The sequence below is a fragment of the Mastigoproctus giganteus genome, chromosome 12 (genome assembly GCF_048544385.1).
Source record: "Mastigoproctus giganteus isolate SK-2022 chromosome 12, ASM4854438v1, whole genome shotgun sequence".
Lineage (NCBI taxonomy): Eukaryota > Metazoa > Arthropoda > Arachnida > Uropygi > Thelyphonidae > Mastigoproctus > Mastigoproctus giganteus.
In genome coordinates this window covers 11,465,549-11,482,263 of record NC_143586.1, presented here as the reverse complement: position 1 = coordinate 11,482,263, position 16,715 = coordinate 11,465,549, and the positions used below count along the sequence as shown (strand labels likewise).

At 38.5% G+C, this 16,715-nt stretch overlaps 1 protein-coding gene across 1 annotated transcript in view; it reads right to left on the bottom strand.

The window, feature by feature from the left end:
• RNaseZ (ribonuclease Z) overlaps nt 1–2,356 on the bottom strand; it is a 239,384-nt gene extending 237,028 nt beyond the window's left edge. Inside the window, exon 1 of the mRNA XM_090386608.1 lies at nt 2,017–2,356. Within this exon, the coding sequence (XP_090242734.1) occupies nt 2,017–2,327 (311 nt within the window). The 5' untranslated portion in view covers nt 2,328–2,356. The remainder of the gene's footprint in view (nt 1–2,016) is intronic.
• Nucleotides 2,357–16,715: the final 14,359 nt, after the last annotated feature.

Here is a 16,715-nt window from a genome sequence, read left to right as displayed (position 1 = left end):
ACCTGGATATATTTGTACACATACACTTTCATACATTTATTTTATTTATTTTTTCTATATTTAAACACATACATATACCAATACATTTATACACATTTACACTACAGCAAAACCTCGCTTAGCACGGCTTCAAACAGGACAGGTTTCACTATAACACGGTTTTCAATTAAGTTTAAGTTGAAAATTTACTGTACATATTAAAACTCATTCAACAGCCTTGACACATATTCTACATATATGCTGCATTGTTGTAGCCTAGGTATGCATACATATATGCTGCGGTGCCAACTCTATTGTCTCACATGCACATGTGCCAATAGCTCCCATCAGGCAGTCATCAGCAACGTGCAACAGTGTTCAGTATTCTTAATTCCATCCTGATGAGACGACACGATAGCTTTTCATAATTTCATAACTTCATTTCATAATTAATTTTTACCCCTTTAAATACAATTGAAAATATATTTGCATATTGGCTAGAAATCACTGCCAACAACATGAAAATTCTGCTTGGCAGCACGTTTTTTCCCATTTGGCAAATGATTTCACTGGTTTTGAATTGAATTGCAAATTCAGACAATTACCGAAGACACTGTGAAGATCAGTAAAGACTTGGGATTCAAAACTTTGGACACTGCCAATGTACGTAACTGAACTGACTCATGCAAATGACTTAGATGATGCAACTCTCCTTGAAATTGAGGAGTAAACTGTATATGAAGAAAAGGAAAACAATTCTGAAGTGGCACCAAAAAAATTTTCAACAGAAGAATTGGAGAAGGTTTTTTTGGGGATTGACATGGCATGCGAGGCGATTATAAATGGAGATCCGGACGCTGAACATAGCATCAAGATACGGCAAATTTTACAAGATGGGATTCAATGCTACAAAGACTTGTGCACTGAGAAAAAGAGGAGACAACTTCACCAGAATTTTTTTTTACTGAAATACATAAATAAACAGTTAAGCTTTTTTCTCATCTCTCATGATGTTTCCTTTTCATTAATACAATTTTTGTAATATTTTTTAATTCAAATCCTTTTAATTGGTTATCAAGCTCAAATTGTTTATAGATTTATTATAATTTGTTTATAGACTATTTCTCTGGTACGCATTCAATTAAAACCCATTATAATTATACTTCAATCAGCATGGTTTCACATAACACGGAAAAGTTTCGGTACCAATTATCAGTGCTATGCGGGGTATTGCTGTATATACATTTAAACTTTCTCTTCACTTAAGCATGGACATACAATAAGGAGGGGGGGTATGCCTATTCAGACAGATGCTTACAATCTCACTCATAATTAAACACATGCATTCCATCTCACTTTACAGGAACACAAACGGGGACCTGTCCATGGCAGGTCCCATGTGCACCCAGTCGTACCCAAGACATATTGCCAAAACACAATTCACATCAAAATGTTCATACAGAGCACAAAACACATTCTGACAGGCCAGTCTTATCTTGGTTTCTTTATGTTGGGGATTGGGGATGTCACAACTTGGGCAGTTGTAATTAGTCTGTGTAGTCATAGTTTGGGTTTGTCTCCTGGTCTCAAAGACCTGACCTTTTGAGTGCAGTCTGAAAAAGTTGTGTAGTGAGTTTCCTCAGAGATGAGGAGGTGCTCATTTCCACATATTACTGGTCCTATTTTAGTCATCAAAATACATTTGTGGAGATGAGGTGCTGATGAGAATTGGGCACATAAAGAATGTGGCAAATCCTCATCAGCACCACAGGTACATTCAGGGTCCTGGGTGAATCCCAGCTGGCCATGCTCTTTTAAAAAATATATCCAACTTAAACAAATAAACCATGACAGGTGCATTATAGCCACAGATGTGCCAACAACAAAGAACAGCAACAAAATGTATAAAAGAATAAATAAATAAAACACACACACACACATTATAATAATAATCAGTTTACAAAAATAAAATAAAATAAACATAGTTAACACCGTCAATTGTGCACGGTTTAATTAAAAAGTTTCAGGCAGTGTTACCTCCCTTGGTCGGTTAACAAATACAGGGCACGGGGATTTCCATTCGCACCATTCCCAACAACTGACAAAGAAACAATACTTGGTCGTGGTTCAGATTTATCGGAATTGTATTTAGCCTTTCGCCTCACATGACGAAGTTGATTGGGGGCTTTAGACAGCTTCGGCATTTCCATTAGTAAATTATTAAGTGTCTTAATGCTATCTTTTGTAGTTGCTAAGCTACGAAAAGTAAAATACGATAAAATTCTGTGGTTCATCAATACACCGAGACAAAATTTACAATTACTTAGTACACCTGAAGCAGGCCACATCAAAATACAACTTATGAGACGTTTGAATAAAAAACACATGCATTACATTACATCACAGAGTAGTTACTACTCTGAGCATTAAATCAGCACCCAACGCCTCTAGCGGTAATAACAACAAGAAAAACATTACTTTTAAACTTTTCGATAGAGGCGCTATCAATAAAGTGTATTTATTTATTTATCGTATGGCTTGTACAGTACACATGGAATTTTTAAAATAACTAAATGCAACAAGGCATAATACGTTAAGAGTAAGAGTTTAATGTCTATATAATATCGGTGTAGATACACCATAGATAACTCTTAAGAAACTACGATGGTGGTGTGGGAGGCATCATTTGCTCTGTATCTCATATTGTGCTCTTCCTTCACAACGAGTTGCCATGTTATTGCATTACCTAGAATAAGTAACGCTTCACTACTAGAGAAGACTACTGTTACTTATTCTCAGTGAGTACCACCATCACCCAGACGGCACCGTTTCAAACTATTGGCCTATCATCGGTGGGTGGGCAGGTACCCTGGAATTGCAGAGGTGACAACCCAGTTGTGAAGATAATCACACAATATGAGAGATGCCAAAAGGTTTATATGACAATATTTAAAATAACTAAATGCAACAAGGCATAATACGTTAAGAGTAAAAGTTTAATATCTATATAATATCGGTGTAGATACACCATCAAATCATGGAATCAAATTACATGACTCAAGAATGATAAATATAAAATTAAATTAAATAAAACAAGAATCACAGATGAACATTTATATAGTCAATTGCCACATCGGTCGCCATCAGGAAGTCTACAGGTTTTCCTTCGTAGGCTGGCAGCCAGGCACGGTCCTCTATTATGTGTTGGATTGTCTGTCTATCGGCACCGCAGTCACACGTCGGGGAAGGAATTTTACCCCACTAATGGAGAAGGCCTGCACATCTACCGTGGCGCGTTCGTGCCCTGTTTAATGCTAGTCATATCCTACGAGTCTGGTCAAAACCAGGTGGTGTTTCAGAGATACAAAGCATGTTATGACATCGAGGAGGGGAGTTTTGTTGCCACTCTTACACCAGGTATCCAGAAGGTTGAAATTGGCTTGTTGCAATGTTTTAGCTATCAGGATTGTTAGATGTCTGGAACCCGAGCCTATTTATTCCTAAGTGTCGAAGGTTCGTTGGTAGTTCAGGACAAAGTGTAAAATGGTATGATGATCATCGTTTCATAAAAAATAATTAATAAAGCCACGCTAATGTCATTCATAAGGCAAAAAAATAAATGCAGCACTAGGTCCACCCGGAATATGCATTCATCTGTCCAAGTGAATTGGGCAGATTAATTCATATATTATGTTAGTGAATTACGTGTGTTCTCTGGTCGATTTTTTGTCCTTGTTTTCGGGACGAAAAATAAAAGTTTCCTGGCAGGAGAGATAGGGAAACTTTGCATTTATGCCAGAGACCGACTACTCAGCCAAAAAGTGAAAAACAAAAAAAAAAAAAAAAAAAAAATGAAATAAAATTTCTTGAGTTGTTAACGAAAGATTCGCATCCAGGCCTTTTCCACCCAGTGTGTGGGTAGGAGTGTAACGATACCACTGTGCTATCGCGAAAACTGATATAACACATGATAAAGTTATTTTTAACAGAATGGCTCATTTAAATTGAAACGCTTCAATACCAACACTCAAACACTTTGTATATATGCCATTGAATATATCGCGTTTTTGACACATTGAGATCCAACGGTAGATAAGTAGCTGCACTGTTTAAAATTGGTATTTAGGTGTTTTCGATTTAATTGCGACACTCATATAAAATAAAAATAAAAAAATTTTAACCAACAACACGATATATTAGCATGCCTTTATTAATCCTTTCTCATACACTGGTGTGCAAAACTTAAGGACCAGTCAGGTTTTCACATGTAGCTTCTCAATACAGTAGCGTGAACCGGTTACAGTACCGCCTTCGAGTATCTGGAGATGTGCCCTGGATATGGGAAAAGCATACCAAAGGAACCTCGTGAGGGACAGAAATGATGAACGAAACAACACCGACACAATAACGGAAACAAAACGGTACAGAGTAACTTTATTCAAAAAATGGTAACATAGCACTGGTTTCCACGATACAGATGCATCATTTTCAAAGATGGAACAAAGGGAAGAGGTGGTCCTCAGTAGGGAATATGGCCACCCCTAATGTTGATGCAGGTTTTGCACCGCCTGTCCATACTTAGAACAATGTTGTTGATAAGTTCTTGTGGTAACATCGTACATTCCATCTTCAGCTGGTGAGCATTTTCTGGTGGGTGTAGACGGGCCGCTAAGCGTCTACCCAGAGCGTCCCATATGTTTTCGATGAGTTTTACATCGGTGGAACGGGAAGGCCAATCCATGCGAACAATGTCCTCACTTTCCAAAAGAATATCACAGCTGCAGTGCGACGGGGTGTAGCGTTTTCATCCAAATACACGAACTCAGAGCCAATGGCACCTCTGAACAGACGCACATGGGGAAAGAAATACCTCAGTACAGTAACTTGCGCCAGTTACAGTACTGCCTTCAATATCTGGAGTTGTGTACGTGCATCCATGATAACGCCTCCTCAGACGAGAACACCTCGGCCTCCATATCGATCCCTTTCAGTGATGTTTGCGGGGTGATACCGTGAGCCAACTTCTCGCCAGATTAGCTGATGTCCAGATTGCTGCTAAGACTGAATCTACTCTCATCAGTAAAGAGTACCTTTCCCCATTGCGCTGCTGTCCAGTCCTTGTGTTCGATGCCCCACTGTAAACGGTGTCTCCGATGGGCAGGTGTTAAAGGGACACAGAGTACTGGCCGTCGGGCAAACAGTCCTCCCTCGTGGAGTCGCCTGGCCACAGTAAACCGCGATATCCTGCGTCCTGTGCTCTTGTGCAGCTGGTTTGCAATGGATCCCGCTCTCTGGTGTCAGTCCTTCTTGGCATGTATGAGTATATACCAGTCATCATTGGGAGTTGTTTTTCGTGGACGACCACCACTGTTCCTTCGAACAGCTGTACCTGTCGTTCTGAAGGCCGACCACGCACGTGAGACGATGCTATGGGCGATACCGAACTCTGCAGCCACACATCTCGCACTTCGACCTTCCTTGAGCCTCCCAATTATTCGACCCCGGGTAAAGTCATCCAGATGTTTTCTACTGGCCATTTCGTTGTCTGTAGCACTGTATTAAACCAATCGAACGTCTGTAACAATCGTGTTCACCATTCGGTAATTTGCAAATAACTGCTGAACTGCTGCTTTTATCTGTTTATGTGAGCCTTATCATAGCGATTGAAATTTTTGCATGTGCACCAGCTTTCTACTGAACGGCCACACTTATGCAAATCGCAATTTGATTTTGTGGTTGTAACCTTTAGAAATAGTGTTGATCCTTAAGTTTTCCACACAAATATATGACGTATAATTACGTATCGCTCCTCTTTCAATTAATGATCAATGTTTTTTCCCTTTTTTTTTTATTGTACAAATAGGGCAATGTCACATTCTGAGTGGCATTGACCTATTTGCAAACACAGAATAAACAGGTTGTGGCATGGCTATGTCACATTCTGTGTAGTAACGAGCAAACCAGGTGTTTGCTACTTCTTTGCTGTGGATCTCATGTTGTGAATGTAATTCCCACGAATTGCCTTGGTATTTTCACTGCTCTAAATATAAAAGATCAAAATAAAAACTCACTGCGCCAATAGAAAAGTATGTTGCTATTTATTTATAATATATGTACATTGACGAAACTGCCATACTGCCAGGTTCATCTCCGCGCAGGTTATGAAGCGTAAGAGAGCACTTACAAATTCCCTCATATGAAGAAGTTGATTAGGAGCTGTAAATGGCTTTCGTTCCCTTTAATATATTAATAAGTGACTCACTGTTTGCTGATTTGGCAAGGTTGTTAAAAGGAACTTGGGGTTCTACCGTGAATCTCGTGAGGGCTAAGGATTTGCAGTTTGGCTATTGAATTTACGCCTTTCTCCACACTACAGTTTTAACACAAATTAAAATCAATCCAGTGCCAAAATGTATATAAGGTATATATCATATGACATGCAAAACGATGAAGCAAGTTTGTTTGAGGTGCATATTACCTATTCAGAAACTCGCCAATGAAAGCTTTGTCGATGACTTTGATTTGTTTATCTCGGGACTAAAATTAGAGCGAACAGAATAAAATAGACTCCACACTTTTTACCGTCATCCTTTTTTTTTTATATTTTAGCGCAAAAACCAATGAGATTAGAGAATTTGTAGCTCTTAAAACGGATAAGTTATTTGATTTTTTAAATACTGCGTTTTGTTCTTAATTAACATACTGAATTGTGTTCAATAAATATGTTTATGGGTCCTAGTTATTTTTAAATTCAGATATGGATTTCGCACGTTATGACTTCATAGTCTTTATTATCGGGAAAATCCGGGAGATAACCCTAAATCGTAATTAGCAAAATGTGGTAATGTGCACTACATGGGAGTGAAATATTAGAGCCACATAATTAGTAAAATATAAGTCATATTAGAGCCACCGGAGAACAAATTCATCTCCCAATGTATATGTCCATAAATTTAATGTGTTCTGTAATCCATTTGCTTGTTTTGGCTGGACGGCAAAACTCGAGTAGCCTTCAGAAAATACTACTGTGCGGTAGCACAGTGGAATTGTCACCGTCCTCCCCACACCGGGTGGAAAAAGCATTAGCATTAGTAGAGGCATATGATGCAAGAAAGCAAGCTTATGCAGCATCAGCCAAAAAAATAAAAAACCACTCCCATTTCACCCCTCCGTTCGTTCGAAATACCTGTCCAGCTCAGCCTTAAATTTATTTAGGCTATCAACTTCCACAACAAGGGATGGAAGTCTGTTCCACCAACCAACTACCCGCAGGCTAAAGGCAAATTTCCGCACATCTCACGTTCCTCAATTTGAATTTATGCCCTCTCATTGAGCATGCTCAAACTATTCAAGGCTTTATACACCTCTATCAGATCACCTCGCCAGTGACTAGTCTCCAGACACTGTAATTTGCAAAATTTAAGCCTTTCTTCGTAAGAGAAACCCTTTATTCCATTCACTAATCTTGTTGCCCTTCTCTGTACTCGTTCCAGCAGCTCTACATCCTTCTTGAAATGAGGCCTCCAGACCTTATACAAGGGAATAATCGACTCTTATCCCTTCTAAAGGCCCGGGTTCGAAGCCCATCGATGACGCGAGGAACTTTAGTGGGCTTTTTTCACTCCGTGTCTGAGTTAGTAGGTCTCAGCGTAGATACCAAAGGTTTTCCACCCCAGAAACTGGGCTTTTCCGTCAATAAAACAGACAAATCGACCATAGAACACACGCAATTTACAGACATAATACACAATGCAGGGCAGATAAATTTAATTATTCAGGTGGCCTAAATATAATAGTTTTTTTTAGTTTGTCTTCCATCAACGCTGTCTGCGCTGTAGCACAGTGATATCGTCACTGTACTCCCCACATCTTGCCAGGTGATAGCTTAAATTAATTCATGGAGGAACTGGACAAACGTTTAGAGTGAATGGATGTGTGAATTTTTTTGGCTGAAGCTACATAAGCTTGCTTTCTTGAGCATATGAATGTATTACTATTGCAAGACAAAGGTTACCATTCGAGAGGGCCTGTAGTTTGGACTTGCTTGAACCATGTCCAGAAAGGATATATATCGTCTTCAGTTTAGGGGTGAACCAGGTCTGAATGAATCCGACAAAGTGATAGATGGTTGGGACAAACACCTTTGTTATTATCCCTTTACCAGAATTGAATGATCGGGATTTCTATATTTAGCACCCCGCACTCAAATGGTCTAAAAAATAATAATGTCGTCCGCGTCTTTACCGCATTTCTATGAACGGGTCTACCATTGTCTTAATGTCTAGTTACCCACGTTATGGTCACTCAAGAGTGCCGTGTAATTTGGCATTAGTATTAGTGGAGGCATATGATGCAAGAAAGCAAGCTTATGCAGCATCAGCAAAAAAAAAAAAAAAAAAACACTTCCATTTCACCCCTCCGTTCGTTCGAAATACCTGTCCAGCTGAGTCTTAAATTTATTTAGGCTATCAACTTCCACAACAAGGGATGGAAGGCTGTTCCACCAGCCCACTACCCGCTGGCTAAACGCAAATTTCCACACATCTATTCTACATCTGTCTTTCCTCAATTTGAATTTATGCCCTCTCAGGTGATTATTCTGAGCAAGGGGAAGAATCCTATCGGCATTGAGCATGCTCAAACCATTCAAGGCTTTATACACCTCGCCGGTTCCTAGTCTCCAGACACTCTAATTTGCAGAATTTAAGCCTTTCTTCATAAGAGCAACCCTTCGTTCCATTCACTAATCTTGTTGCCCTTCTCTGTACTCGTTCCAGCAGCTCAACATCCTTCTTGAAATGAGGCCTCCAGACCTGTATACAGTACTCTAGGTGTGGCCTGACCATTGCCTTATAAAAGGGAATAATCACCTCCTTATCCCTGCTAGAAAAATTCCTGTATATCATTGACAAGACTATATGGGCTACTCTTGCAGCCCGTCTGTACTGCTCAGAGAACTTCATATCTGCCTGCACAACCACCCCCAAGTCCCTTTCATTCTCTACCACTGTCAGTGTAGTACCACTGAATTGATACGTTGCTCTGGGGTTGCTGTTTCCCATATGTAGTACTTTACATTTGTCAAGGTTAAACTTCATTTGCCACCTCTCAGCCCATCTGCTCAAACTTTGCAGATCCTGTTGGAGCAGAATAGCGTCAGTAGTGTCCTTAACAACCATGCCAACTTTTGTATCATCTGCAAACCTGGACACTAAGCTTGATATACCATTATCAATATCATTTATAAATACAGAAAACAATAATGAACCCAACACCGAACGCTGAGGCACTCCATTAATAACACTAATCCACGATGAGCAGTGTCCATTGATTACCACTCTCTGTCTTCTCCCCATCAACCAACCGTTTATCCATAGCAGCCATTTGCCTACAATGCCACACTGCTCCAATTTGCGCAGCAGTCTTGCATGTGCAACAGTATCAAAAGCCTCTCTAAGATCCAAATATATAATATCAAAATTATTTGCGGCATACAGTTCTTTTGTGACTGCATCATAGTAACCAATAAAATTGGTCATGCAAAACTTTCCCTTTACAAAACCATGCTGTGTCCGAGCTATAACTGAAGTGTTGTATAGATGATCCTGCAGTGCTTCTTTATCCAGTGCCTCCATTAATTTTCCTGGAATAGAATATAAACTCACAGGTCTATAATTACTTGTGTCAGCCTTTGATCCTCTTTTGTGAATTGGGGTCACATTTGCACATCTCCAGTCTATGTGTACTTCCCCTGAGTCCAAAGAAGCTCTCATAATTATGGCTAAGCTTACCTCCTTTGCTTACCTCCTTTGCAGCCTCCTTAAATATAACTGGATAGATCCCATCCACCCCAGGTGTCTTTTTTATGTTTATCGTCAACAATTTCTCCTCCACTTTCCTCTCAGTTATTACAAAAATCATCTAGCTCACTACTATAGTTTACTTCCCCTCTGGCATTCCCCTTCCTGAATAACTCCTTATGTTTGAATGTAGATGCAAAATACTTATTTAGTGTTTTAGCTACCTGAGCAGGATCATCAACAGTTGAACCATCGATATCAAGGGGACCAATCTGATTCATCCCCTTCCTTCTAGAGTTTACATAATTAAAGAACTCTTTGCTGTTTTTCTTTGCATCCTTTGGCAAGGATTTCCCATAATCTGCCTTTGCCTGCCTAATCTCCTTTGTAACTTGGTTACAGAGTAGCTTATATCTATCATAGGCTTCCATGTCACCCATTAATTTATATGAATCCCATGCATTTTTCTTCTCTGCCATATGTCTCATTAGTTCATCTGACATCCACCAGAATGATGAAAGTGTCAGCAGGGTATAATGGAGGTGTACTCGAAGGTATAACCTTGTCACTCATATAGAAATATGTTCCACATCGCTGGGCCAAAACAGGAACCTTGAAGGTAGCGTCTGGTGGTATCCCATGATATCCGATGGATTGGGTTCTTGATTGTGATTTTCGTTTCTGTGAAATAGCTGTCGAAGCATTTGTATAACTCAGAAGAACGTTCGTTGATTCTAGCCCATCTAATGATACTAGGCCATCAAACCGAATCAAAGGCCCCCTTGAAATCTATAAAGATAGCTGTCATGTATGTAGAGTCTGATCTCTCTTTCGCCTTACAAATGCTCTGGATTGTGTCAATTGTGAGGCATTCCAGTTTAAATCCATATTAGTGGTGGAACTGAATCCCTTGTCTGCATTTATAGATAATAACCTATCTAACCTAGCAGCCAGCACTCAGGGACCTTCCCAGCAGTGTTGAATGCAGAATGTTTGCATCGTGGGAAAATGTAAAGTTCGTGGGTATATGCACCAGGAGGTAGAATGTATACTTCGTGGGGTAAATGTAGTATATGTGTATAATTTTTATTATTATTTAATATATATACAATATATGTATATGTTAGAAACAAATCTGTACATTTATTAATGCTATAGTAAGAGCACATCAGAAATCAAAATAACAAACAGTAAGAGTACATGAGAAATCAAAATAGAAAGCAAAAGGAAATATTTGTTATTTATTATCTAAACACAAAAACCAAATTACTGACAGTAATCACAGTTTAATAATATGAGAATCACTGATTCAAATTCTCAACAAAATCATACAAACTCTTAGCATTAGCTAGGGTTACCATCTTCTGCACTCATAAAAAGAGGACATTTACATGTTTTGGGGCGAATAAAAGAGGACAAAAAGTTCATCTTGGATGAAAAAAGAGGACAGAAAAGAGGACAAATATATTATGCAAATAATAAAATAAAGACAATATAAACCACATTTACTGATGTTTAGGATTAGTACATTCATATTTGTCTTGAGAAATTATTTCTTTCAATAACTCTGGATTGCCTCTCAAATATGTGTATAAATCAACGCATGACATATGTTTGAAATTATACTGCAAAAACAAAATACATTTTACAGAATTAACATTTAACCTATTCCTTTCTTTCGTCCACTGATTTTGCATTAGAGAGAATACTCTCTCTACATTTGCATCGCGAGGAGGCATTGCAAAGAAAACCTGGGCAATTTTCAACAATTCTGAATTGAATTCAATATTTTTTGAATTACTAAAATATTTGGCCCACTTTTCATGTATAAGCATGTTTCTAAAGTCTTTATTATTCATTTTACCCTCAAACAATTTCTTCAAATTGTTAAATTGGTCAAAACACTTAAAATTATCATTAGCATTAGTAGAGGCATTTGATGCAAGAAAGCAAGCTTATGCAGCATCAGCCAAAAAAAAAAAAAATAAAATAAATAAATAAATAAAAAATAACCACTTCCACTTCACCCTTCTGTTCGTTCGAAATACCTGTCCAGCTGAGCCTTAAACTTATTTAGGCTATCAACTTCCACGACAAAGGATGGAAGTCTGTTCCACCAACCAACCACCCGCTGGCTAAAGGCAAATTTCCTCACGTCTATCCTACATCTGTCTTTCCTCAATTTGAATTTATGCCCTCTCAGGTGATTATTCTGAGCAAGAGAAAGAATCCCATTAGCATTGAGCATGCTCAAACCATTCAAGGCTTTATACACCTCTATCAGATCACCTCGCTGGTACCTAGTCTCCAGACACTGTAATTTGCAAAACTTAAGCCTTTCTTCGTAAGAGCACCTCTTTGTTCCATTCACCAATCTTATTGCCCTTCTCTGTACTCGTTCCAGCATCTCTACATCCTTCTTGAAATGAGGCCTCCAGACCTGTATACAGTACGCTAGGTGTGGCCTGACCATTGCCTTATAAAAGGGAATAATCACCTCCTTATCCCTGCTAGAAAAATTCATATATATCATCGACAATACACCATGAGGTACTCTTGCAGCCCGTCTGCACTGCTCAGAGAACTTCATATCTGCCTGCACAACCACCCCCAGGTCCCTTTCATTCTCTACCACTGTCAGTGTAGTACCACAGAGTTGATATGTTGCTCTGGGGTTGCTGTTTCCCATATGTAGTACTTTACATTTGTCAATGTTAAACTTCATTTGACACCTCTCAACCCATCTGCTCAACCTTTCCAGATCCTGTTGCAGTAGCATAGTGTCAGTAGTGTCCTTGACAACCCTGTCGACCTTCGTATCCTCTGCAAACGTGGACATTAAGCTTGATATACCATCATCAATATCATTTATAAATACAGAAAACAATAATGGACCCAATAGTGAACCCTGAGGGACTCCACTAATAACATTAGTCCACGATGAGCAGTGTCCATTCATTACCACGCTCTGTCTTCTCCCCCTCAACCACCCCTTTATCCATAGCAGCAATTTGCCTCCAGTGCCACACTGCTCCAATTTGTGCAGCAGTCTTCCATGTGCAACAGTATCAAAAGCCTTTCTAAGATCCAAGTATATAATATCAAAGTTATTCCCTGCATCCAGTTCTTTTGTGACTGCATCATAGTATCCAATCCAATTGGTCAGGCAAGACTTCCCCTTAACATCATCAATTGTTACCCCTTTGACAATCAAGTAGGAAATAGAACATTCTACATCGTTCCAGCTTGATACTACATCCATTTGTCATCCATATAAAACAGGAAATGGATTCCATATGGTGAAGCCACTTATCTAAATATTCCATTCAATTTCTATACAGATCTTTTGTATCACTAGAAAATTTTTCAGATTCAAGTACAAGTCCTTCATCATGTTTTTTGTATAGCATTTCCTTTACTCTTAATGGCATGAAGTTGTGATCCATTCGTTTCGAGATAATATCTTTCACTGAGACTAAGACATCTAGCACTTCTGCAGCTGAGTTACTTTCCCTTTCAATTCGTTGTATGTGTGTATGGAATACACACATAAGTGATTGCATGAACCAAAGATGAATCTCGCTAAATCCATTTTCAAAGAACTTTTTAATCACAATGGGAGGTTTTCTTGGGACAAAAAGTAAGCCTGTAAAGCTGGAAACATATCTATGAGCCTTGTGACGCTTGGAAATAACGAAAGCCATCTCGTCTTGCCGTGAGAAAGGAGCTGTCTATATTTAATCTCAGCAAACTCACAGTATTCCTAAAGCTCTTCAGTCCGGACTGTATAATTATGAAAATACTTGTAAATTTTAAAAACAATTTTCTCTACGTCAACTTCCCAAAGTTCTGCGGCATTCTGAAGACATTTGTTCAAAATATGTGCAGGGCAGCTCACTCCAATCAAAGTCTTGTTATGCAACTATTTCTTTAATTTTGCAAAGACATTATTCCCTTCTTCATTTCGTCTCATTCCTCCAAACATTGTATTGCAATTGTCCCCAGTGAATGCAATACATTTTTCATACAAAACCATCTTTTTCAAGAGTTTTTTTAACATACGTAGAAATGGTATCTCCTGTCTCGTTAGGCATCTTCTGCAATTAATTTTGCTTGTAACCCTCCTTCATTTACATCAAAATACTGAATGATTAATGGGAAGATTTTTTCAGAACCATGATTACTTCCATCACTTGAGACCCCACAGTGTGCAATTTTATTTTCTTTTAAAGTTGCTACATTAAGAGAATGATTTGCAAGTACAAAGTTTACAATGGGTTCTGTCTTGGTTCTAGCGCAGGAAAATCTTTTTGCTATCTCAGAATCAAAAAATATATTTTATAACATGACAGTTGTGCAATCCATTGATTTGTAACTACTATGATGTTTAACAGTGTGGAAAGCAAAGGCACCCTCTGCAGCAGCCAGATCATATTCTATTTTACCGACAGCTTTGACAAAAAATCTGTAACCTTTCCCGAAGAGGCCTCACCTTGAACTGCTTTCTTGTGCTTCTCAGTTTCAATGTGATGCTTCAAATCACCAACCCCTTTATTGGCTACTGAAACATATGCCCCCATTCTGGAAACTTTACATTCAGCTTCCCATTCTTCTCGGCCAGATACAAAACATGGAAGTTTGTTTTTCATCTCTTCTTTAAACGTGCACTTCCTTATAGGCATTTTAGGGGAAGTATAGTCTTTATAATATTAATTTTTATAATTGAAATAATAATAAATATTTTTTCTTGTAAGTAGTGAAGCATAAATTTTATTAAGGTTTAGGTTATGTTTTACATTCACAACTAAACTAACCTAATTGCAGAAAAGTACCTACAGGTATAAAGATGGATAATAAATATTTTTTTAATTAAAGTGAAAAACAGTATTTTAAAAAAAGGATAAACTTTGGTATTAAATAAACTAGCTTCTGCATCTTGATAGGATCGTTGATAAGTATACCAAATTTAGTCGACAGTACGCAACTTTCGATCAGTTTGGTGTGCACCCAGCTGAAATCCACGTTTTCATATGCTGCAATAAATTTCTAGAGAAAACAGTCCCTCTAACTGTCAATATTTATTTGACATGCTGGAATTCCTGTAATTTATATATCTTTTTCTAGCACACGATCTGATCTTCACGCGTTATCTACTCTCTAAACCAAAATATTGTATTGCTAGACTATATAAAATTTATATGTGCGTAAATTCTGAAGCAGGCGTGGGTTGGTAACAATCTCAATGCACTAAACTGAGCATCGTCGGTGTCTTCCGCCTAATTATCAACACGGAAATTCAAATTGAAGAATCGTCTCCTATTCCGAAAAAGATTCTGTATAACGAAACTTGGTAGTTTTCGTCGAGCTTGCATAAAAAAAATGGCGTATAATATAAAAATCCGGACATTTAGACAAATTTATAAAAATCCACCCGTACAAAAATTTTGGACAAAAAATCCGGACAAATCCGGCTAAAAGAGGACGGACGGTAACCCTACATTATCCTACATCAGCCAAAAAAAAAAAAAAAAACCTCATTTCACCCATCCACTTGTCTAGCTCTGCCTTGAATCTATTTAAGCTATCAACTTCTACAACGGCAAAGGGAAGCTTGTCCCAGCAATTAACCACCCGCTGGCTAAAGACAAATTTCCGCACATATATCCTACAACTGTCTTTCCTCAATTTGAATTTATGATCTCTCAGGCGATTACTCTGAGCAAGATGAAGAATCTCATCAGCATTGAGTATGCTCAAACTATTCAAGGCTTTATACACCTCAATCAGATCACCTCGCAGGTGCCTAGTCTCCAGACATTTTAATTTGCAAAAGTTAAGCCTTTCTTTGTACGAAAAGCTTACAATCAAATGTGAAATTATTATAATAATCTTATTCTTCTTTGCTTTTTCTCTGCATATGTATCAATCATTTAATTTATAAATTTTTCCGATTCGGGTCTTCTAAGTTTATTTTCATGCAATCTTGCAATATTACAGTACAGATACATATATAATAAAATGCTTATAAAATGTATTGTTTATAGACTGCGAGCAAACCGTCTTGTTTGCGGTATACCAAGGGAGAAATAGCCACAAGTAAACTCTTGCGGCGAAAAAAAGAAATAAAGGGAATGTTAAAATCATAAGAGCAGTAGACTCCTCTCTCTACCTAGACATCGTTTGGCATTTTATTCCACCGGGGATAAAATGCGCCCCCGGTCACACCCTGGATTCAACACGGTTTCCCAGGAGGAGTAGAAGGGCAATCGCTCGGTAGGAGCCCGATGCTCCGGTGGGAAAGGTACCGAGAAGAGGGATATTTTGGTATTAAGAAACCGTTTGCACGTTTTCAGCAGGCAGGGAAGGTACCTTCACGAATGCAGGTGTTTAAACCGATCTTGATGTACGTTGGGAGCAAGCGATCAAAGCCATTGAATTGCTTCACCTTCTATCCAGTCAAGTCCAAAAGCTTTGCCACACTTGATCTTTTGAACAGCATCGGCGACCTTCAGCTGGGAGAAGGCTTCCCCCTGCTCGTGGGAAAATGAAGAAGATTTTCTGCAATGATGATGCATTATTGGAAAGAACTGTTTTATGAATTTTCCATTATGCTGATTTTGATCTCATGCTAATGTGGGCCATATCAATGGCACTGTTAGTTGGTAGAGCATATATAAAGTAGTGATTTTAAAAGCAAGCTTAAGGTAACATGAAGATCAGGTTAAGGCACTCCACGACAACGATTGAACACAAGTCGAGCAAAGTCTTGAAATTATAATAATGACTTTTTCTTAATAATAAGAACTATTTAATTTCCAGGGAAAAAGTTGAAGACGTTGGCAGATAAAGCTTGACGATACGTCAAGGTATTGTGAACAGGTGTGTAAGATACGTTGTCGGTCCTCAGTTTTCACTGTAGGAGCAGTGATCTCTATT